This window comes from Stenella coeruleoalba, assembly GCF_951394435.1.
Source record: "Stenella coeruleoalba genome assembly, chromosome: 5".
NCBI classification, from domain to species: Eukaryota; Metazoa; Chordata; class Mammalia; order Artiodactyla; family Delphinidae; genus Stenella; species Stenella coeruleoalba.
The window spans coordinates 63,065,482-63,088,815 of record NC_137150.1 but is presented as its reverse complement, the minus strand read 5'-3'; the positions used below and the strand labels follow the sequence as shown (position 1 = coordinate 63,088,815).

Sequence of the window (23,334 nt, the reverse complement as noted above, 5' to 3'; positions counted from 1 at the left end):
TCAAGTCTCACTGCTGGGTCTACAACCCAGGTTAAGGGATATTTCCTTCTTTTGCTTTAATTTAGGATAGGGTCAACTCTCTATTCCTCGGGAGGAATGAGGCTCTAGCAGAGTCTGGTAATAAAAACTGACTGGAAGAGCATTCTAAAATTAAACTAATATAAGGAAAATGTGTTATAATTAGGGGAAAGGGCATCTTTTAAAACAATTAAAAAACCCATATTTTTTTTTTGAGCAACTATGATTTCCTAGGTGATTTCACACGTTGTCTTATTTAAACCTCATGAAAGTTCCACACAGGAGTGGGATGAGGGGACTATATGGTTAGACACAGGTGATTATCAAAGTGCCTGCTTTTGTTTTTGGTGGTGGATTTACAGGCACTTATTACATTATTAAAAAGAACTAACTACATGAATAAATAAAAGTGGGACATGCACGGACCAATGTTGCATAAATCAAGAATTATGGTGAACTCAATTCTGTGCACTAGGGGTCAAAAAAAGAAAAAGAAATCTCACGTGCTACAGTTACACCGTTTTACCCATGGGGTTGAGAGTGGTCAAGTGACATGATCCAAATCACACAGCTTCTAATAGGCAGAGCCAGGATTTGAATCCAGGTCTGTTTGGCCTTCAGTTCATTTCTCTTTTCGTTATTTCATGCTAAGGTAATAAACCTCAAAGCCTCAGACAGTAAAAACTAGATTCCTGGAGTCCATGACACACTCTCTCCCACCTGCCTAGGCCATATCTAGAGGCAAGTGCGCTGACGACGTGGTACCGTGTGGCCACACCCACCATCATCTGATCATGTATTTTAGGGGCATGTTTCCCCATTCATCTGAATATCAGGTCAGTACAGGTGCTCACCGCTTGGCCTGCATCCCAGGTCTGTGAGGCACACCTTTCTTCTTCATGAGTTTCTCCATGGCATTAGGGTGGATTATTGGACGGACAGGATGTCGTTTGTAGGTCCCAGGATACTTCTTCTCCACTGCTTGCTCACGCCTGAAGAATGAAAGAAAAAGCTATGTCTCATTCACCGCAGACAGAAAAGTTGGGCAGAATGTTTTCACAGGTTAACTCTACCCAGAGATTCTGGCCATACTTAACAGATACAGGCTATCTGAAGAATAGCAAGGCGGCTCTTCAGGTTAAAAAGGAAAAAAAAAAAAATTCAAACTAACCTGACTTCATTTTTTTCTTCAGGTCGCAGATGGACTTGGAGGCCAACCCTCCTGTCCCCAACATGCCTCATGAGACACACAGCAGTGGCTGAAGTCCTACTTATTTTCAGCAGCTGCTGTTTTAGTCAGGACCCCAGGGTTTCTCACCATTCTCAGGAATACCCTGAACCACTTGCAGCAGCTGCCTTACTTCCCCAGGGGGCAGTAAGCTCCCATGCATCCACACCAGGCTCTTCTGGAAATGAGGACCCCTTTCCTGAGCCATTCGGCAGGTTGAAGTGGCAAAGGCTTGTCAAGCGCATAGTCCCCTAGAACCAGCTCTGTGGCAGCTCCACTCAGCTGTAAGCCTCACCGGGACGGGGACCTGTGCCCGGCACGTGCCCTAAGGAATGCTGGGTGGATGAATAAAATAGCTGCCAGTTCTGAGTAGCAGCAACCTGGACGAGTAGTACATTTCAGCCAATGGATAGACCCAAATCAGTCAGGACACAGTGGTCTGGATACATACTTGATTAGCTCCTTCTCCCGCATTTCTAGCTGCAGCATGATGGCACTCAATTCCATGTATAAATTATTAGCCCGCTCAAGTTTCCTCTCATAGTGCTCACGAATATCCAAAGCATGCCTATCAAAGAAAACACGGAAGCAGTGAAGCTGATGAATGTGAGGGAGAACTAAGGTCAGCTCTAATGAAACAAGAACAGGGTGGTTTATCTCAAAAGCATTTGCCCAAGGGCCCTCTAAATTTAAGACTCCCTTGTCCGATGCAAAGACTCAGACAAGAGCGAGTGGGAGATGGGAAATCCAAGTTTTCCACTTAGTTGATTGTTAAGGGTCATATCCAGCCATATAGGATAGCCAGGAGGGCTACAGATAAAACTGAATGCAATTTATGTATAATGTACAGCCTTTGTCTGTGCAGTATTGGCAATATCTTAATAAGAATACAGTATAATATATGTTAAGGGAAATATGCAGTTAAAGCACGGTCACTCATCACTCATTTATACTTATCCACACTACAGATCCTGTCTAATCTAGTGGTTATCTGAGAACATGTGTTCTATCCCTTGACAGATTATGAGCCTCTTGAGGCCAGGGACTACATCTTATAAACTTCTGACCTTTCGTGTTACCTAGGACAGCGGCTGAATAAACAAATAGCATTGCTCCAGGAATCTTTGTTGCAGAGATATAATAAAGGAGGATAACAGAGGTGGGGGGGGAGACGATAAAAAAGTGATATAAGGGAGGACCAACTTTTAAAGAGAATAACAATAACCAGCAGAAGTGCAAGGTGTGTAGAAAATGAAATGATTCACAACAAGGGTTCCTGCTAATATCTGAAGACCTGGGAATGAGAAGAGGTGAAGTAGGAGACATCAGCTGACCTGAGCTCTTCTCTGCGCCTTCGAATCAGTTCTTCATCTAATCGGTGGATACAAGTTCCTTCACTTTTGATCTTCTCAAAGTGTTTTTTTACTTCTTCTCTCCATTCAGCCTAGGCAAGGACAAATTAGATTTTGTTAATAGTCCAGGAGTTTTAATCCCTGATATAACCATAGGATCATGTACAAGATTTTCCCCCCTGTATGCTTCTACTAAAGAGTCTTATAGAATAGATGTTCAATAAATGTTATTTGATAGCAAAATATCTCATGCTAGTGTATCTGCACACCCCACCCCACTCCTCACCCCATTTTCTGTATGTAGTCCAGTACTCAGTGCTGTCTTTTCTAATTTTCTTTCAGTACTAACCAAAAGAAACATCACAGCTGGCATGCTAGCCATCATCTCTGGAACAAAAGAGCTCAATTTTAAGTCAGGATGGTGGCTGAGAGAGCCTGGCTAGAAAGAACAGCTCTGATAACCATATGGTACAAGCATGTGTCAGTGACAATATGATCGTCTTTACATTTGGACCAGAATTCCTCCTAGGCTTTGTTTATGAAAATATCTTGAGAAAATATTTGGAATAGAAGATCCAAGGGGCAAGAACAGCAGGAGATGGGGATAAAAATATGGGGAATTATACGGGAATTTGGAGGTGGGGGAAAGAAAAGAAAAGAGAGAAGGGGAAGGAGGAGAAAGAGCACGGCCAAACATTTTAGTAGTTTGACAAAAATTTTAGGAGAGGGATGGATATCTAATGTGTGATTTAAGTTGTTCAAAATGTAAGCCTCTTCCAATTTCCTAAACCTTTAGTAAAGCCTCTGACATTCACCTTGACTTTGGATGAGTGTTTTTATTTGTTTTGTTTTGTTTTTTTAAATCAAGGAAAGGTGCTGAACTTCATGCTTAGGTCAAAGACAGGAAAAAGATAAAGGAACAACCAAAAGATGGCAGGAATGGGGGCCCAAGCAAACAGAGTCAAAGTGCCCATGAAATTATAAATCTCCCAGGAATTCACAGAAGTATTAAAAAGGACATTGGACTTTCCATAGGGCATTGAATTTCAGACCAATTTATCTAAATTTTAGGAGGTAGGAACATCTCTGCAGGAATATACTCTACAGACCATTTCTAGAAAAGCAGCTAAAGGAGACGCTTCCTCAAATTATGTAAACACTACTATCCCAAGAAGCTAATGAGATTATCTAAAATAATTTCTAGTGAAGGCTAGATATGTAACCAAATGTTTCTAATTGTATCATCTTCTTCTAGAGCTATTCTATTACTTTCAGATTCATGTTAAAAATGATCTCTCTAGATCATGCAAGAAGTTATGCTTAAGTAGTTGTGAAGTTACAGAAGTTTCTCCCCAAATTTGCTGTTTCTCATTTTTTAAAAAAGTCTTGATTGAATTTGCTACAATATTGCTTCTGTTTTACATTTTGGTTTTTTGGCTGCGAGGCATGTGGGATCTGACTCCCCAACCAGGGATCGAACCCACACCCCCCGCACTGGAAGGCAAAGTCTCAACCACTGGACCGCCGGGGAAATCCTTCATTTATTTTTATAGAGGAAATAATATTGCAATTATTTAGAAAGTGGTCATCCTACTTATCTGTTTATAATACGTTAGATCTTCACATATATATATGTTGACTGACCATTGGGGAGAGATTTCTGTTGGTCAGTTGACTTTCGGGCATCAAACCTGACAGCCAACGTCATCAAAGAGCGGAGCTCTAGAATGCACTGTCCATTGTTTGGTAACAGTCTTTGACTGTATCTAAGCAGTAAATGCAGGTTTGGCTGAGCCCCAGGTAATGCTGTTCTCTCAGCCATCAGATCAAAGTCATGAAGTAGGAAGAGCATTTGAGCTTTAAGAGGCCAAAGATGAAAATCAAGAGTTGTTGGACCTAAGAAGGATAAGGGAGAGGGCCAAATGTGGGCCTTAAAGCATCCTCTTTTGTGAAAAACAAGTCAGTAGATTCTACTCCAGCACTTAAAGAAGGGACCAGGAAAAGGAATACCTCCCTCTGGCAGTGAGGAATCAGATATCACAGATCAGATTTTTTAAATTCTAGAGGAAATAAACCTCCTGACATCTAGCTTACGGGAATGTGAAACTTAAAGAAAACCTTCTCAAGATTGAAACTTATTAAGAAAGTAGATTTCCCAAAAGAAGTTCCCTCTGTGGGAAAACACCAGGTACTGATTAATAATGTGTTTTCCCCAAAGGTACTGTGTTACAGGTAGATGTTAATTTTGGAGTTCCATCACTATACTTAGAATCTTTATGTAATAGGAGTTCCAATTTGCACTTAAGCTGCAATTTAGACATTTCTGGGCATAACTAAGAAATGGAGGTGGGCAGGCTGAAGCCAATTTGCACAGAGATTAAGGAGTCTATGAAAGAAAATATGAGGGAAGAAGGAATCCTGTGTGATCTTGACCTATAACAAAGCCATCAACATAGGAGTGGAGAGGCATTTCCCATTTGTTCCACTAATATCTGTAAAATTTTGGGCCATAATCAGCACTATTCTGCGACCTTTAACAAAATGTAACTCAACGGGGAAAGGAACAATTCATTGCATAAACAGAACAATGTGCAACTTTGGAATATGGAGGAGTCCAGAGCTTCTCCATAAAATAGCAGCTCCTGGTGGGTGATGGCAGTGCCTTAAGGATACGGCAGCATCCACTGGACGCCAGCTGGGGACTACAGCCTTTCAGCAGAAAACAGTACTAACCAATAAAGTAATACCCAGCAGATGCTTGGTGGAAGAGTGCTGTTCCAGCCAGAGTCACTGGAAAGTAGGGCAGACATTAATATGAGGCTGTTTGAGATCCCCCCGACTCGTTCCTGGGGATTCCCCCAAACTGCATGTAAGGTGGAGGGAGGGAGTACGGAGTGCTTCACAAGGTACTTAAGTCCTGTGTAAGCAGGTAAGGGAAAAATACAGTGACAGTTGGGTTACTGTCATGAATGGAATCCTCTTTATAACCCACATAAGGCCTGGGAAAGGCTGTAACATCTAGAAGGTTTTTGTCTTCTCCAGTCTTTCAGTTATTCAAGCAGTAGACTGAAGCTCTTGTACCCAAACCTTGCTTCTCTTCTCTCTCATAATATGTGTCAAAATGAAGCTGAACTAATATATCAATGGATAAATAAAATAGGGTATATCCATACAGTAGAATATTATTTAGTCATAAAAAGGAATGAAGTTGTGAAATATGCTACAAAATAGATAAACCTTGAAAACATGCTAAATGAAACCAACCTGACACAAAAAGACAACTACTGTATGATTCTACTTCCATGAAATATCTAGAACAGGCAAATTCATAGAGATATAAAGTAGAACAGAGATTACCAGGGGCTGTGGGGGAAGACAGAATGGGAAGTTATTGCTTAATGAGGTAGTGAGAAATTTTGAAAATAGATAATGGTGACAGTTTTATAACATTGTGAATGTAATTTATGCCACTGAACTGTATATTTAAAAATGGTTAAAATGGCAAATTATATATATATTTAACCACAATTTTTATAAAGTAAAAAAAGAAGTTGAGCCAGCTCCAGCCTAGCTTGAGGAATAGAGAAGCAGGATGTTGAGGGGCTAAGTAGTGGGAAAACATAGATTCTGAGTCAGAAAGGTCTTAGAGGTTGTCAAGTCCAAATCTTGATTGGCATGAGTCCTCTTTACTGTCTCCCCACGTAAGTGCCCAGCTTGTGCCTAAGCGCCTACTTGCTCATGATGAAATTACTCTTCTTTAAAATTTATTTATTTTTATTTTTTGCTGTGTTGGGTCTTCGTTTCTGTGCGAGGGCTTTCTCTAGCTGCGGCGAGTGGGGGCCACTCTTCATCGCGGTGCGCGGGCCTCTCACTATCGTGGCCTCTCTTGTTGCGGAGCACAGGCTCCAGACACGCAGGCTCAGTAGTTGTGGCTCACGAGCCTAGTTGCTCCGCGGCATGTAGAATCTTCCCAGACCAGGGCTCGAACCTGTGTTCCCTGCATTGGCAGGCAGATTCTCAACCACTGCGCCACCAGGGAAGCCCCCAATGAAATTACTCTTAAGGTAGAAGAGTCTGTCCCTATAATGAGCTATCTGTCTGCAACTCCCAGCCCCTGAATTTCTGGGTGGTCATGGTGGCACTCAAAAGGAAACTAGAATGGTGCAAAGACAGAGGGATGTGAAAGAGCTCGGAAGCAGGGCACGTGACATACCTAGCAGCTGGGATCTGGGACCAGGCTAAAATGTTTTCTAAAAACTCATACCAAATGTAATTGAATACCAGGAGCAATAATTGCCTACTTGGAGAAATGGGTTATTGTCTAGGAATGAAGCAATAGCTTTGGCAGAACCTAATATTGTACTGAAATTGGTTGCTTTGTTCATCTGTTCTATATATGCTGTTTCCTTATACATGTGCTGTTGATGAGAAACAGATGAAGCATTTTCTCTCAGGAAGGCGTCAGCTGGGCTCTTGTCAGCACTCTTGACTGACAGTTCTGGGGGAAGGTGGCGACCAGCAGCTAATAACCATTGACGGATGACTGATGAGGAAAGGGTTTGGTCAGCAGGCAAGAGGCAAGGCCGCAGGTATAAAAGTGCTATTGAAAAGCAAAACTATGTGCTAAAAAACTAGTTCTTGCCCATTGAGGGAGGATAAAGTCAAAAGACAATTAATTCCTATTTAATTGTGGAATTAAATAGGAATTTAATTTAAATAGGAATTTAATTGTGGATGGAGCTCCCTAGCTGCCATCTTATCCATCTCAGGAGTTCATCAGAAAAAGTACCCAGAATCTCTACCGTGGCATATACTCAGCAATAAAAGGAATGAACTATTGATATGTACCACAACATGGACAAATCTCAAATGCATTATGCTAAGTGAACGAAGACAGGCACAAAAGCCTACATATCATATTATTCCATTTATATGACGTTCTGGAAAATACAAAACCATAGGAATAGAAGACAGATATCTTTTTAGCAAGGACTGGGGCTGGGAGGAAGGGACTGGATACAAAAGGACGTGGAGAAAATTGGAATGATGAAAATATTCTGTATCTTGTTTGTGGTGTATATATTTGCCAAAACACATCAAATTGTACAAGTAAAAAGGATGTATTTTATGTTTGTAGATTATACAGAATAACGTGACTTAAAAAAACTCAATCTTAAATTCCCAATTAGAGTTTGAGATGTCCTAGGTAATTTTATTTCTAGCTTCCTATGTAACTTTTTCCTTTCTATAGTAGCAGCAAATACCAAGGACTTTAGTTTAGATTTAGTTTAGATTTTTATAAACATGTCTGAGATATATGGCAGACATTGTTACATCTATTTTATATGTGGGAAAATAGAGGCCCAGTGGCATCCAATTACTCATCCACATTAATGGTGTAATGGTGACCAGAATCCAGGTCCCCAGACTCAAAGACCAGTGCTTCTCACATATATTAAATACCCATTCCTCAAATAGCAACCCATCTGCTTTATAATTAGCAACCAGTAAATAACCATTTTCCCACTTCTAATAATAAAAACAAGGATAAATGGGTCTTTAAAAAAGAAAGAAAAAGTATCCAGAATGTAACACCTCCAAGGAGGCTTAATTTTTATAGCTTTGTGGGAGGTGAATAATAATCTCTTAACAATCAAACAGTTCTTTACAGTTTATAATGCACTTGCATGTTTATTATCTTATTTGATCCTCACCAAAACTCCACAAGGAAGGGAAGATATGGTTATCTTCATTGTTTAGATGAGTAAGCTGAGGTTTAGGGAAATTTAGTGACTTATCCAAGGTCACAGGACAGGGGTTTAGGCTCAAAATCTGTTACTTTTCCCAGTACCTCCCTCGTTAGTCCATAAATATTGGGTTGGCCAAAAATTTCTTTTGGGTTTTTCCGTAAGATGGGTTTTCATTTGGGAAAAACCCAAATGAACTTTTTGGCCAACCCAATACTTTATTATCATTAGCCAGAGATAGTCTGAATTTCAGACCCAGAAACAAATCAGCTTGTAAATACCCGAAAGATTTTAGGAACTAGCAAGGGTATTTTGAACTATTTAAGGAGAGGTAAAATTTTATGCTGGGAGAAAAATGTGGTAGAATTTATGAATATTAAAAGATGTCCAATGCACTGTTTTTCCTTTCTATTCCTTTTCCTCCCCTTCCTCTCCTTTTCATACTCTTGCTCTCAGAGAACCTTCTCTGAGTTTAATCTTAATGCTGCATAGATTAATAAAAGTGAATTTACACAAGTAAGGATACTAACTGTGGGGACTTAGTTGTACTACACAGTGTTTTATATATATGGTGGGTATTCAGAAAGTGTGGCGCTGGCTTCAGCAGTGATATTCTGGGAGCACACAAGTAGCATCTGTTTAGAATTTGATGTCTTCCAAGTATGTACAGTTATACTCTCAATGGCTTGTGGCTTAGTATTCTCACCAAAAATTGCTTTTCAAAATTGTGGTACGTATAGTTTTCTTGTAAAGGAAGCAACGCTGTGATTGTAACCATATCTTAAAGTCTGAAAAATTTCCTGGAGAGTACTCACTATTATTCTCTTTCATTTCACAAGAGGACTTAAGTCTTCTTCTTAACAAAAGAAAATATATGAAAGATTTCTAATCCAGTAACCAATACCTACATGTATTTTTATAGATAGGCAATAGTTTTAATAGTTTTAAGGGAATTGACCTGAATGCATATCAAAGAACATAGGAAATGTCATGAAGTTATCCTCTTATTTTCTCTAAAATCAAACACTTTACTTACATAAGAATCCCCCAGAAACACTAAAAAACTATAGGGCAAGCCAGACTATTCAAAGACAGTGTGGGGAGAGCTAAGTTTGTGGGTCATAGCATGTTAGAACTTCAGGCAATAGAGGAAAGGTCTCTGATTTATTATTCCTTAGAAACTGCAAAGACCTTGTTCCTTAATTAAGATATTCCCCAATATCTGATGGGCGGAATATCTCTCTGTTCATCAGACACCAGAGAAGCAAGTACTCCAAGCCTCTGGTTGGGCCAGGTAATAAAGCATATTGGAGGACTTGTTTAACTCCCAGGGATGATGCCCCTCCCAGTCCAGTTGGCTTTCAATGCATACTTTCCTGGTAGGTAAACTCATCACCCATTGGAGTTGGGGGCTATTAGGAGTAGACTGAGACACTAATTGGTAATAATATTTCTTCTCTGAGAAGAAATTCTCTGAAAATGAATCTTTGAAATCATACTGGAAGTCAATGCAGAGATGGAATTCATCTTGCAAAAATTCATTTTGGAAAGTGAGAAGAAATTTCTTCTGTATGAGAAGAAATTAGGTAATACTATATTTAAAATTCTATAAGCATAAAGCTATAATTTAAGATCATCACAATTATTTCAAAAGCCATAGTTTCATCCCATTTTACTCCTTTTGCTATTGCCTGGGTCTGGTAGGGGTAAGTAAGGACCTCATGTATACTGATCCCTCACGACTCCCTATCCATCTTGACAGTGGTTAGACCACTGATCCTTATGCCATTTACAGCATTTTTATTTAATGGTCACAAATTTATCAGTAATGCACCCATGCCTTACAACATGTGACGGCAGATTCTCTTGTCAAGAGGTGAAATCTATTTCTCAATCTGGGTTAGCCCGTGACTTGCATTGGCCAATGAGACATTAGCAGCCACAATGCACACACAGGCTGGAAAGTCACGTGTGCGCTGGGGCTTGCTCTCTTGCTGCATTTGGTACCCTGAGCAGACCATGTGAACAAGGCCAAGTTAGCCTGCTGAAGGATAAGAAGCCACGTGGAGGAGAACAGAGGTGTTCTAGCTAATAGCCAGCTAATCGCTGGACTTGTGAATGAGACCATCTGGAATCAGCCAGCCTCCCAGTCAACCTGGCAACTGACTGCAGACACGTGAGTGATCCCAAGTCAAAGCCAAATGAAGAACCAACCGCCCAGCATAGATTACAAACCCACAGAATCATGAGCTAAACAACAGCTTATTGTTTTAAGCCATAAGTTTTGGGACTTACGCCAAAAGTAATGGAGCCATAAGTAATGGAGTAAAGGCTAACAGATACATTAAATTATATTTTATTTGGTGCTACTAGGTGACACACTTAAAGTTAGTGAAAAGCCTAATTTAATCAACGGGCTCTCTCTGGGATTTAATTTTCCTCCTCTGTACTTTAGCTTTTCTAACTTTAAGGAAAGCAATATTTTCATGAAGGTCAGCAGTAATTCTAATTCAAATGTATATACATACAGTTTTCATATCCTCTTTTCCTCTTTTCTCTCCAACAACTTCACCAGAACCCACTAGGAAGATGATATTTTAATACATGCTATCTTCAAATAAGAGAATAATATATGTTAAGGGCTTAAAAAACTCCAAAAATGTCATACGTGTGAGATATCATTATTGTTTCACAATGAATAGAGTCATATAATTGCTATCAGAATCAGAATACCCTTACTCCTTCTCACTGAGAGTTTCCTGTCTGTTTAGCAGCACCTGGAACAGTTTCCAGACTTACCTGAGACTTGAAGTAAGTTTCTTGTGGGGTGGCAAGTACATCCGCAGATGCGATGTCTAAATGCATGAGTGTCTGCCGAAAAGAAGGTCGATTGCGAGGTTTACTCTGCCTAAAAGTTAAAAAAAAAAAAAATAGCGTGTGCATTTGAGAAGTTGTGTCCAGGAGGATAAAGATTTTACTCTACTTTATAAAAAATATTTTTGACTCCATGTGTGGCTATGTCTCAGGCAGTTTTGATGTACTGAAGAGCAAAAGGAAAATGTAATTATGAGATACCTCTAATGATGAACTGGAAATCTCTAGGATCTGTTTTATAATAATTATCCCTTAGGACTGGTAAAGTAATGATAGCTATCATTTACTAAGGCCTACTATTTTAAGATATCACACCAAATTCTTTATTTATAACTTTTAATTAATCATAACACAACAACTCTATGAGTAGGTGTTACCCCCATTTTACAGATGAGAAAACTGATACTTGGATGACATACCCAAAATTACACAGATAAAAAAGGGCAGAGCAAGTATTTGAATCCAAAGTTCTCAAATTCCAAGTCTCCTAGACTTTACACAAAGTAAGGTTATTCACTCCAAATACACGTTAGAGACTTCCTTGCAGTTTTAAATATAGTTTAGAGAGTTTTAAATATGGTTTTGAGGAAGAAGGTAAAAGAGAATATTGGGAGAAACATATTTCTTACCATGTCTGCTTCATAAGGATTTTGAATCCATCAGGGCAAGTGGAAGGAACTGGAAGGTGTAGGCTATTGCTTCCAACACCCCAAATAATGGCTGAAGAGTCTACATCTTTGTATGGGATCTCTCCTGTCAGCAGCTCCCAAAGCACCACTCCAAAAGACCTACAGTAGCACCGGGAACAAGTATAAAAGACATTTCAGAAAGACTGACTTGTATTTTAGTTATTCATTTATTAATATTCAATCGAATATATACCCAGTTTTAAAATTCTAATATTGTTATGGGAAAAATAGAAACAGCCAGGAAAACTCTGAAAAAGAAAATTGGTGAGGGGGTAACCAACACTATCAGATATTAAGACATACTATAAGGCTTCAGTAATTAACACTGGTGATCAATAGTCAGCCAGAATATTGGAATGGAATAGAAATCCAGAAATAGACCCAAAACATATAGGAATTGAGTATATGAGAGAAGTGACATCTCACACCAGTGGGGAAAACTGATTATTCAATAAATGCTGTTGGGAGAATTGGGGAAACAAATTTACACTTCATCTTACATCAAGGTAAATTCTAAATGTATCAAAGATTTAAATGTGAGAAACGAAATCATAAAAATTGTCAAAGAACACATGGAAATTAAAAAAAAAGAATCTTAGAATGTTGAAGTCTTTTCTAGTTAAGAAATCCAGAAGCCATAACAGGAGAGATTGATAAATCAAACTGCTTAAAAGAAAATCTTGCTGTGGAAAAAAACTTCCACCATAAGAAAAACAACAAAAGTGAAAAGTACCTATAATTTATATACACAAAAGGATAATCTCCTTAATATATAAAATACTCCTGTAAATTGATAAGAATAAAAGATCAGAAAGCTTAGTAAAGGATTAGAGTAGTTCACAAATAAAAAATTACAAATGGTTCATAAATATATGAAAAAATGTACAACCTTATTTATAATATTAGAGAGGAATGCAAATTAAAACTGCACATATGACACTTTGTTTACCTATATGGTTGGCAGAAAAATCCCAAAGTTTAACACATTTTATTGCTGAGACTGTAAAAACACTCTTACACATTTCTTTTGGGAACATAAATTGGTATAATCCCTAATAAGGACACTTTGGTAATAATTACCCAAATTACAAATGATCCCACATTTCTATTTTATCTTATTTACTCTAAAATTACATGCAATTTTAACATATGCTATTTTTTTGGTTTTAAGTCTAAAAGTTACTAGTAGCCAATATTAAGAATGGAAGAAAAACAACTATAGGGAAATATACTGGGTCTTTTGTTTTTGATTTTTTTTGTTTTTTTTTTTCTGCCAGGCTATGCAGCATGCAGGATCTTAGTTCCCTGACCAGGGATTGAACCCGTGACCCCCATAGTGGAAGCGTGGAGTCCTAACCACTGGACCGCCAGGGAAGTCCCAAGGGAAATATACTGTTAATAGCAGAGATTTGTAACCTCAGAGGAAAAGTTAATAAAGATTAACTCCCCCTCCAAAAAAATAAAGCCCATCAGGGCTGTTTAATAAAAGGGCAAACAGCCCCATACACCTCAAATAGGTCTAAATCATATAACTGTATCACAGCAAAGTACATCACTGATATACCCAATGATGGTCTGAGTCACCAAGAATAGGTAAACTTTGTTCAACATATTTTATTCAAGAAGGTGAAAATTATGTAGTATATTTCAGAAAGACTTTTATACTAAATGGCTATATAAAGTGGACTTTTAGTTTTCCAGAAAGTTCAGCATATTCTCTGGGAGTCCCCCAAACTGATGACTTACTGAATGGATATTCACCCTAATTCCTTCTCCCCCAGTCCTTCTTACCAGGTGTGATGATCATGCTGGGTAGTACCTCAGATTATATGAGACTGAAACCAACCAGAAGTGAGTAATACTAAAGAATATTTTGGGAAAGTAGACGTGTTGAAAGAGGAAAGCGCTAACAGGGTGAAAGTGGGAACAGGCTTTCTGGTTGGCACAGACTGCACCACTCACCATATATCGACTTTTTCAGAGACAGGTTCATTCCGTATCACCTCTGGCGCCATCCATGCTACTGTGCCAGCGAAGGACATCTTGGTACTTTTATCACTAAGTTCCTTAGATGTACCAAAATCTGAAATTTTTACTGCATCTGTGTGAGTCACTAAAACACTTTAAAAAGAAATAAAGAAAACATCCAGATCGTTAGTATTAATGAAAATCACGACTAACTGGCAACTGAAGATTTTGTTTGCTGCCTCCTACCTTGCAGAATTCAGCTCTCGAGTTCCAGTACTACTGGGGCATTAGCTACACACCACAAACAGCATCATTCATACTTGTGAGGTAGCATAGCATAGTGGGCTTTCTACATCTGGTTTTATCCTGCCTCCACCACTGCTAACTGTGTGACCTTTGCCAATTACTTAATTCTTCTAAGACAGTTTTCTCATCTGTAAGATGGAGACAATTCAAGTCACAGTATCTTATCCACAATTCAAAAATCTCCAAAAATTCTTTATAAATATTTTTTCATATATATAAAGCAAACTCAACTTATCCCACTTTGTGCGACTGTCAAAGGTTTTGCTGCAGATTTATGAATGTGGCTGATCATAGGATGTGGCCCCAGACTTCGCTGGGGGTGTAAGGTAATGCCCTATGTTACATTTCTGAAATCATCTGACTCCAAGAACTTTGGATGAGGGATTATGGGTCTGTAATAATGGTCTCATAGGATTTTCATTTGAACTAAATGGGGTAATATATGTAAAGCACCCATCTCCATAAACATTGGTCTTCATCCTTGCTGGTCTCAGACAACTCAACAGGAAAAACACTTCTTTTAAAACACTGATTAAATGATGACCAACTAAAATCATGCATGGCACCATGACACAAGGGATTCATTATTATAAAAGGCTAATAAGTATGCTGGGATTCCATTAATGTTGATAAGGAAAAGCAGGAATAAATTTAAGCTTAGGTAGATTCCACACAAGTCATGTTATACTTGTTACAGTGATCTGGGTTGTGACTTGGGGCAAACTTCTTTTGCTAGCCTTAAAGTGAATAAAATCTAGTACCAGTCAAATCCAGAGAATTAGCATCCACACACACTAGATTGAATTCACTTGAAATAACCTGTTTAGAACTTTAAAATGTAATGAGTTAGGGTTTCAGAGGCTTAATGATATACAGACTTAATTTTAACAAGAAGTCTTAATACTCAAATAGTATCAGAATCGAGGCAGCTAGAAAACAGAAAACTTCTCAATCTATCTCCTTCCTCCTCTATGTGAACCAGGAACTTGACATTTGCCCCCCTCCCCGCCAATGTCAGATGGCTCTCTACCAAACAGTTCATTGCTTATGATTGCTTTAGAATACCTTCATCCATATCTTAACCCTGGTTTTGTACGTGACATATAAAATTTACATAATTTAGGAATTTTGATTTAATCATGTTAGTCTTGGTGAAAATGCATAAGGATTAAAATATCATGGGATATGTGAGATAACTGGAGAATTGCTGGTATCATATACGCTGAAAGTAAAAAAAGGTGATAAGCTCCTAGTAAGAAAAACACTAGAAGCTTCCTCTTCTGCCTCTTTTGTTCTGCTCATTATGGGACCTGTTAGTATGACAAGAGGGAAGAGCCATGGGAGGAGACTAGAAAAGATACAACGTTGGGACTTTCGTGAAGGCTTCTGAGACAAAGTTGGGGTCATACAGCCTAAGGATTTAATGTAGGTAATGAAATCTCTCTTTACAGCAGATTGACCTTTGTCTTCTCAGTGTCAGCTTGGAACCCAAAGAGGCCAAGGCTGCTGGAGGTTCGGGATGGTACTGATAGCAGAGGGAAAGACTTACTAGATAACAAACTTATTGCTCTAATTTTTATTTTTTAAAAAGATTTATTTTATTTATTTATTTTAGGCTGCATCAGGTCTTAGTTGCAGCACTTGGATCTTCATTGAGGCACGTGGGATCTTTCGTTGCGGTGCGTGGGTATCTCTCTAGTTGCGGAGTCTGGGTTTTCTCCCTCTAGCTGTGGCACGCAGGCTCCAGGGCACGTGGGCTCTAGTTTGCGGCACGCAGGCTCTCTAGTTGAGGTGCACGAGCTCAGTAGTTGTGGTGCGCGGGCTCAGTTGCCCTGCGGTGTGTGGGATCTTAGTTCCCTGACCAAGGATCGAACCCGCGTCCCTTGGATTGTAAGGCGGATTCTTTACCACTGGACCACCAAGGAAGTGCCTGCTCTAATTTTTAAATGACAAGAGTTAAAGAGAGTAGCATGTGATTTACATATCCTAAAATTTCCTGAATTCTTCCTCTAAAATTAATTCTTCTTCTTTTTTTTTTTTTTTTTTGGCCGCTCTGCCTGGCTTGCAGGATCTTAGCTCCCTGACCAGGGATTGAACCGGGGCAGTCACTGGACTGCCAGGGAATTTCCTAAAATTAATTCTTAAAGAGAACAAAGTGGTTAAGAAGGAGGCCATTCAAAGAGGTCTTTGGGGGCTTCCCTAGTGGCGCAGTGGTTGAGAGTCCGCCTGCAGATGCAGGGTACACGGGTTCGTGCCCCGGTCCGGGAAGATCCCACATGCCGCGGAGCGGCTGGGCCCGTAAGCCATGGCCGCTGAGCCTGCGTGTCCGGAGCCTGTGCTCTGCAACGGGAGAGGTCACAACAGTGAGAGGCCCGCGTACCGAAAAGAGGTCTTCGGCAAGTATTTTGTGTACTTCATGTGTATGCAGTGGATGACAAAAGCAACAGATTGTGTGAAAAATGTGAACAGAAGGAATGAACACTGTAATAAAGTTTATTTGCAAGTAAAGCAAGGAGAAGGTTGTTCAGTGAGCTAACGACTATAATAAACATTGTTGAGAACTATGGTGATAAATAAGAGCTGCTTTGAAGTTGATAATCAAGGACAGATTTGTATCTTCCATGGAGAAGAGGCAGGATTAATTGTGAATCCCTCATCTTCACATGATGAGGGAGAATGCAGTGGTCTGTGGGCTAAGTTCTGGGTTCAAGTCCTAGCTCCATGACTTTGGGCTCTGAGTTCTAGATTTTCTTATATAAAATGATAAAATGATATATGTTACATCTATTCCATACATTTTTGCTAAGATCAAAGCAGATGTGATCATGGATATTTTAAAATGTTGTAAACCATGAAAGCACTATGCAAATATGTTTTTGGATAAAGATTAATTCTTCTCTGCTTCTCTAAACAAAAATGTGGTGGGAAATAATGAAAATAATGTTTAAAAATAGGAGCTACACTGAAATATACCATTTAATCAATTCCTTTCCTTCCTTCATGCATTTTGGGGAACTGAATAAACATTCCTTTTGAAGTGGTTATTGGTAGCCAAAGAATCACTTTGAAAACAGGTTACTAAAAACAGCTCTGCTTTTCTTTTCTTTTCTTTCTTTTTTTTTTAAAGGTTTTTTTTTTTATTATGTGTAACATAGACAAAGTTATTTAAGTTAATACATTTTTATGGAATTTCACACATTCTGATTCTTTCCACTGCCAATCACCTTAGTTCCTCCAAACTCATAATCTTCAAGATAAAATAGCCCTTTCAAAAAGAAGTTATCATGTGAGTCAGCCCACAATTCTTTTAGTTAGGCTTCTTTGATCTCCAATGAAATATGGACACACTTCAAAATTCCCCACCTGTAATCTTTGGGATCCAATTTCCTCAAGCGATTTACTTTAGGACCATGTTTAGGGTCAGGAGATGGATCTGCCTGGTTCTGAATTTGACACCCTCTAAAAATGTATTAGGTTCAAATCATATTCACTCCTAAGCCATCACACCCTAGAACAATACAGATCATTGGGATATGCCAATCTGCTTCTCTTAAATAACCAATTTATATTATTTAATGGGCACTGTGAACCTCGTTACCTTGTTTCCTTCTTTGCTTAGACTCTAGGAAGCTCAAAGAGAAATTCATAAGCCACCTCTAACAACTGTACAGAATCTTATGGCATACATTTTGTGAAGAAGCTTTAGTTAATGTTTTTATTTTCTCTTTGCCTCTGTTTCTTATCCATTTTTATCCTGTTGTATATATTTCTGAAACTCAGTTTTTAAAAAATTGGTTTTCTGGGGGGAACACACTGGGAAAACAACAAGTCAAGCCTTCCAATGGGAAAGTCTGGCATTAATTATCTGAGATGATGGAAAGTGAATACTTTAGTTAATATATTTTGTTTCATAGTTGTACGATTAAAAGGCAACAAAAAGGGAAAACTACTGTCAGGTGCCTGGACATATCTGCCATATAGGTAAGTAGGTTAACAATAATCCCCCAAACATGCAAATAGAGTTATCCACTGTGCTAATTTAAACTGAACTGAAAATATGATGTCCAAAAGCTTCAACTATGGTTGATAAAATTCCATATTTCAAAACAATAAAACAAAATGGCTGAAAAATTAGTTCCAGAACTCACTTAGGTGATTTGAGATCACGATGAATAATTTTATGGAGGTGTAAATAATTCATTCCACTTGCAATTCCTGTGGACCAATCTACTAGCAATCGAGGTGTGATCTTCCTGCCAGCTCGCAAAACCTCATAAAGTTGTCCATGGGCACAGTATTCCATGATGATACAGTAACATGGGGCCTGAGTACAAACACCCCTTTCAAGAAAACACAGACATGTACATGAGTACACACATCCATATAAACATATATGTATACATATTTATATTTTAAGAATATTTAATAAATTTAATAATTAAGACCAGTTCTCTGTCCACATTATTTTAAAAATGCATATAATCTTTCCTGACCCTTAAATTACCATTTAAGTCCCTCTAGTCTACATGTTTCTTCGTTATGTGCATAGACAATTTTAGTTTGTTTTGTTCACTTTAGATATCTATATGCTAAGCTATATCGGTGCTTTTTCCGGGGGACCGTTCCATTCTAGGACAAAGAGCACCTTTCTCTGAGACTTGTGTAGCCTGGATATTTTAGATTGTTAAGAATAATTTAAATATCTTCCTTTAAAAATTAAATGGAAAGTTTTATATATAGTGTACAGAGAGAATTCAAATAAAATATTGCTATTTTTACTATTTGTTGAATTTCAAATTACTCAAATTTAAGATAACTAGACTGAGGACCAAAAGAATCAATTTTCTATGTTATAGAGTAGCTGAAAAACATTTCTGTTTAGAACAAAAATAATGTTACACAATGTATTATACACCTATGCAGCCTCTATTTTCATCAATTCCTACATCTTCTATGAAGCCTTTCCTGATTATTCCAGTCTAAAAAAAAATCTTTCTCTTCTCTAATTTCTTATGCTACATATTTGTTTTTTATATGCAATTTTTCTCTCCCTATACAGATTATCGGTTTCTTAAAGGAAAAGGTCTTCAAGTACTTTTCTTTCCACCACATAGCTTAGAAGTTCACAGCAAGTCCTTGACAAATATTGTTTAACTTCACCTGCACGTTCTTTGCTGATAAAGCCTTTGCGCAAACAAGTACAGAGGCAAGGGGTAGGAGGAAGGGTACTAACACGAAAGAACATCCTCTATTTGTCAGGCATGTTTACATGTTAGTTAGTTGTCTTATTTAATCTGCCTCAAACCATTGTACGATAGATATTATCTTTTCCATTTCTACAGGTAAAGCTCAGCGAGGAAAACTGACTTGTCCTAGGATCATACAACTAATACATGACAGAGCTGGGATTCGAATCCAGTCTGTCTACTTCAAAGCCCATGCTTTTTCCACTTACTATGCTACACTGCCTCCCTTCCAGCTTTTAAAAGTTTGTATAGACAAGCATATTGGGGATGCTTATATTAATACTGTTATCCTATAAAAGTGGGAAAATCATATTAGCTCTACTTCACAGTTTTGTTCTGAGAATCAGAAAAGAGAAGAAAAATTACCATGAGCAATTCTCTGTGTCTTATTTCTTAATGATACGTATGCCTTCCTCCAAAGGAATATCGTTATTCTACCTACAAGACTCCCAGCTAAAGTCCTCAGCCAGCTACCAATTCATGTCCTATCTCTTAGGCTGCCATAAGTGCTGAAAGAATTTAGAGGTTGTGACTTGTGATCATGTGAAAGTCTTATAACAACGGCAGATTATGAATAAGTATAATTAGTTTTTATTTTCCCTGCTTTGATGTGCCTGTCAAATGCTGCAAAGCTATTTCTATTACTCTCCTATCATTTTCTAAGCTCCCCAGAATTCTCATCTTGATTTTTAAAGAAAAAATTTTTTAAGTTTCTATTACTTGACTTTCAGGAAACCTCAGTGGAGCACAAGTATACAGCAACAGACAATTTAATTTTTACTACAGAGAAATAATGAATAAGGGCAGAAATAGTGTAATGTGCTTAAGAATATCAAAACAAATATTTGTTTGAAACTACTCAGCATCTTACTCAAGTATGTTTTAACTTGTCAGACAAATATTGACATAAAGAGCCTAACAGCGATATGTTATACACTTTTCGTCTTTCTTGACTGACAAATGAGAAGCAATCATTCCATCAGCCCTGTACTATGACAAGACTTCTTAGTAGCTATAAATAACAGCTCTATAATCACTTCTAATTGCTACCTTTTCTTCCCTTTGGCACTCAATTCCATTAGGAACAGGCAGGTTGGGTTTTCTTAAAAGATTGCTTAAAAATTGGAAGAAAAAGAGAATATAGTATTCCTTTCTTGCACTTCCCTTCTGTACATGGTTCTTACTAACTTCAAAAGAAGCTGAAAGCACAGAAATCAGTATCCAGAGAGATGTACTAAAATCTAATCATGCCTTCATATCTTCCAGACGGTTCTGAATGATTCATTGGCTAAGCAACACATGGCACAGATGGCTGCAAACATAACACTGCACAATGCCTCAAGAGCATGGTGTAATGGGCCAGGGACACAGTCTCACTATTGTTTTCCATGTAGAGGTAAAGACAATTCAAGCATCTTCAGCCTAAAGAGTTGGACACCAACAGAGCAATACTTATCCATAATGCTGAAAACTCTATATGCAGGTAGGAGGGTCAGAGGGTAAAGCGGGGAAAAGACTCAGAGGAAAAAGGAAGAAACAAAAGAAAGGAAGGAAAAATCAAGCTTCTCGCACTCATCCTCTGAGGACACATTTCTACCTTCAGTAACCCACGACCTCTTGCTAGAAAGCCCTCTTACCTGAGACTCATAGCCTAGTTCACTTTGGGAGGCCAAAAAGCCATGCTCATCTATAGAACATTCAGTGTCTCAAACCTAGCATACCAGTGATTTAAGCTTAAAGTTTAGTTAAATAAAAGGCTCTTCCTTCCATTTATGAGGGTAACCGCACTGCAATGATGATCCTCTCAGTGAAGTAAAATGAATGAAAGTGAGCCTCTGACAGACTTGTCTGCTTAAAAATAATCCTCCTATTGTCTTGAGAAACTTATCATCTTGGGAAGGATTATAATTGGTCTCGATAGCATTTTGTTTTAGTTTCACATCCTCCTGGCCCTCCTAAGGCAACCAATAATAGAATCACTACAGCAACTGAAATTCTCTCCCATGTCCTCTCCAGGGATGTTCCTTCCACAAGGAAATGAATCCAAGGACTTCATTTAGTATCCCAGTTGAATGCTTCTCTTCTTTTCACACTTCTTTCCCTTTCCAAAGTAAGGGGTCTTGTTTGGGAATCAAAACTCAACCTCAATACACATTTAAACCCATTCTACAAAACTTGTACCCATGATTTCTATTCCTTACTTTGGGGATATATTTCCAATTAGAAATTATTGCATGACATGTTTAGCTTTATAATGAGAGTTTTATTGAGGAAAGGATTCCTCTTGGGGGCTGGAGGAAGTCCCTCCTAGGTTAGGAAAGGGGAATTTGTAAGTTATTCTACTTTTAGCTATAGGCTTATTGGTCATACTATTTTCCAGAATTGAAATATATATAATATAAAAATATACCAAGAAGCTCTAATTTCTAATCTCTCTTCCTTCCTAAAGGCTTTCTTTCCTGTTCTTCACCTTTCTTCCTCTTAAGCCACTCATTATTCATTTGTTCAAGCCTAGGGCAAAATTTCAAGGCTGGGAAGAGAAGGAACTCAAGGGAAGAGTACAGGGAGAAGAGATTATACATATTCAGAGCTCAGCACTGCCAAGTTTGGTGCCTTCTACAAATTTACCTCTGAATCTTTCTATTTTGCTAGGGATCCCTGTCAATATTATGAAAATAAGGGACTAAACTAGAAAGATATATTCACATACTCTTGAAAACAACCACTTTGTGAAATAAATATAGCATTTAACTTACTATCATCACTAATTCTACTATTATTAGATTTAGAAAGCTGTGTGTTTAGCATTCCTTGAAAATGGATCTGGCAAAACTTGAGGCAGGGAGAAATACTCTGAAGGTACCTGTTATTACAAGTTAATATTTAAGAACGGACACTAATAGAAACTAGTAAGAAAATACATCTCTATTTACAAGGAACTAATTGTTCTCTGATCACTTCACATGTTAGCTTTGTTTTCTTAACTGAATTTTAGGATGTTCAGGTTATCTTGAAGTAGCCTCTGTTGTCCTACTGATAATGACATTGATTCAGCAGATCTGACTGCTTGGCAGGAATCTACCTTCTCCCTCTGTCCCACATACATCCCTTCCAAGAAGTGTGTGCTCTGGCAAAAAGAACTATTAGACTATAAAATCCTTAAAGACATGATTCTAATATAATAGTTCTTTGGTACCCTCCCAAAGCACCTAGCACAGTGCTAAGTCTGTAGAGTGTTCTTAACATGTCTTTCAAAGCAGGAACTTAAATGTATATACTGGGGGAAAGAAAATCTCTCTATTTCTTTAAAAAAAAAAAAAAAAGCCTTGACCTACTTGAAAGCGATGATGTTAGGATGCTTCAACTTCCTCAAATGCTTGATATCCGTCTCATTCTGCTCTCTCACTTTCTTGATGGCCACCTCCTCCGCTCGGAACTTGCCCAAGAAGACAGCTCCCTGGGCTCCACTACCCAGCCACTGCAGCTCTGAGATCTCCTCAAATGGCACTTCCCAAGTATCTAGGCACACAAGTGAGAAACAAGCTTAAAGAGATCTCAATGGCCCCTTGTAGAATGCTCAGGGGCCATTCTACAAGGCCACTCTGAAGGGACCAACTTCACCATCACCCAAAATGACCTCTATCCTTTGTCTCTCACCTGGTAACTCTCCAAAAGATATAACCTTTCTATGGGTCTTGATACCATAGATAAGATATTCACATGTATTAGTTTGTATCAATTTTTAACCAGTGAAATTCAGCAGATCAGAGATCTCCAATATAATCACCTCTGAACAAAACACATCCTGACACTCCCACAGCCCCACCTCCTCACTTGAAGCTTGCATGTTCAGTCAATTCACCTATCTGTCTCTACATCACCATCCCTACCCCATCACCCATTATG

General features: G+C 38.4%; 1 protein-coding gene across 2 annotated transcripts in view; it reads right to left on the bottom strand.

Moving 5' to 3' along the window:
* The window catches only part of MAP3K13 (mitogen-activated protein kinase kinase kinase 13), a 163,930-nt gene that overhangs the window by 13,463 nt on the left and 127,133 nt on the right, over positions 1–23,334 (bottom strand). For both annotated transcript variants that reach the window (XM_079921837.1, XM_079921838.1), the window contains 8 exons: positions 22,764–22,947; positions 18,331–18,522; positions 13,871–14,029; positions 11,849–12,007; positions 11,145–11,253; positions 2,581–2,690; positions 1,698–1,814; positions 873–1,010 (listed from right to left, as the gene is read on the bottom strand). In XM_079921837.1, the coding sequence (XP_079777963.1) occupies positions 873–1,010; positions 1,698–1,814; positions 2,581–2,690; positions 11,145–11,253; positions 11,849–12,007; positions 13,871–14,029; positions 18,331–18,522; positions 22,764–22,947 (1,168 nt within the window). The remainder of the gene's footprint in view (positions 1–872; positions 1,011–1,697; positions 1,815–2,580; positions 2,691–11,144; positions 11,254–11,848; positions 12,008–13,870; positions 14,030–18,330; positions 18,523–22,763; positions 22,948–23,334) is intronic.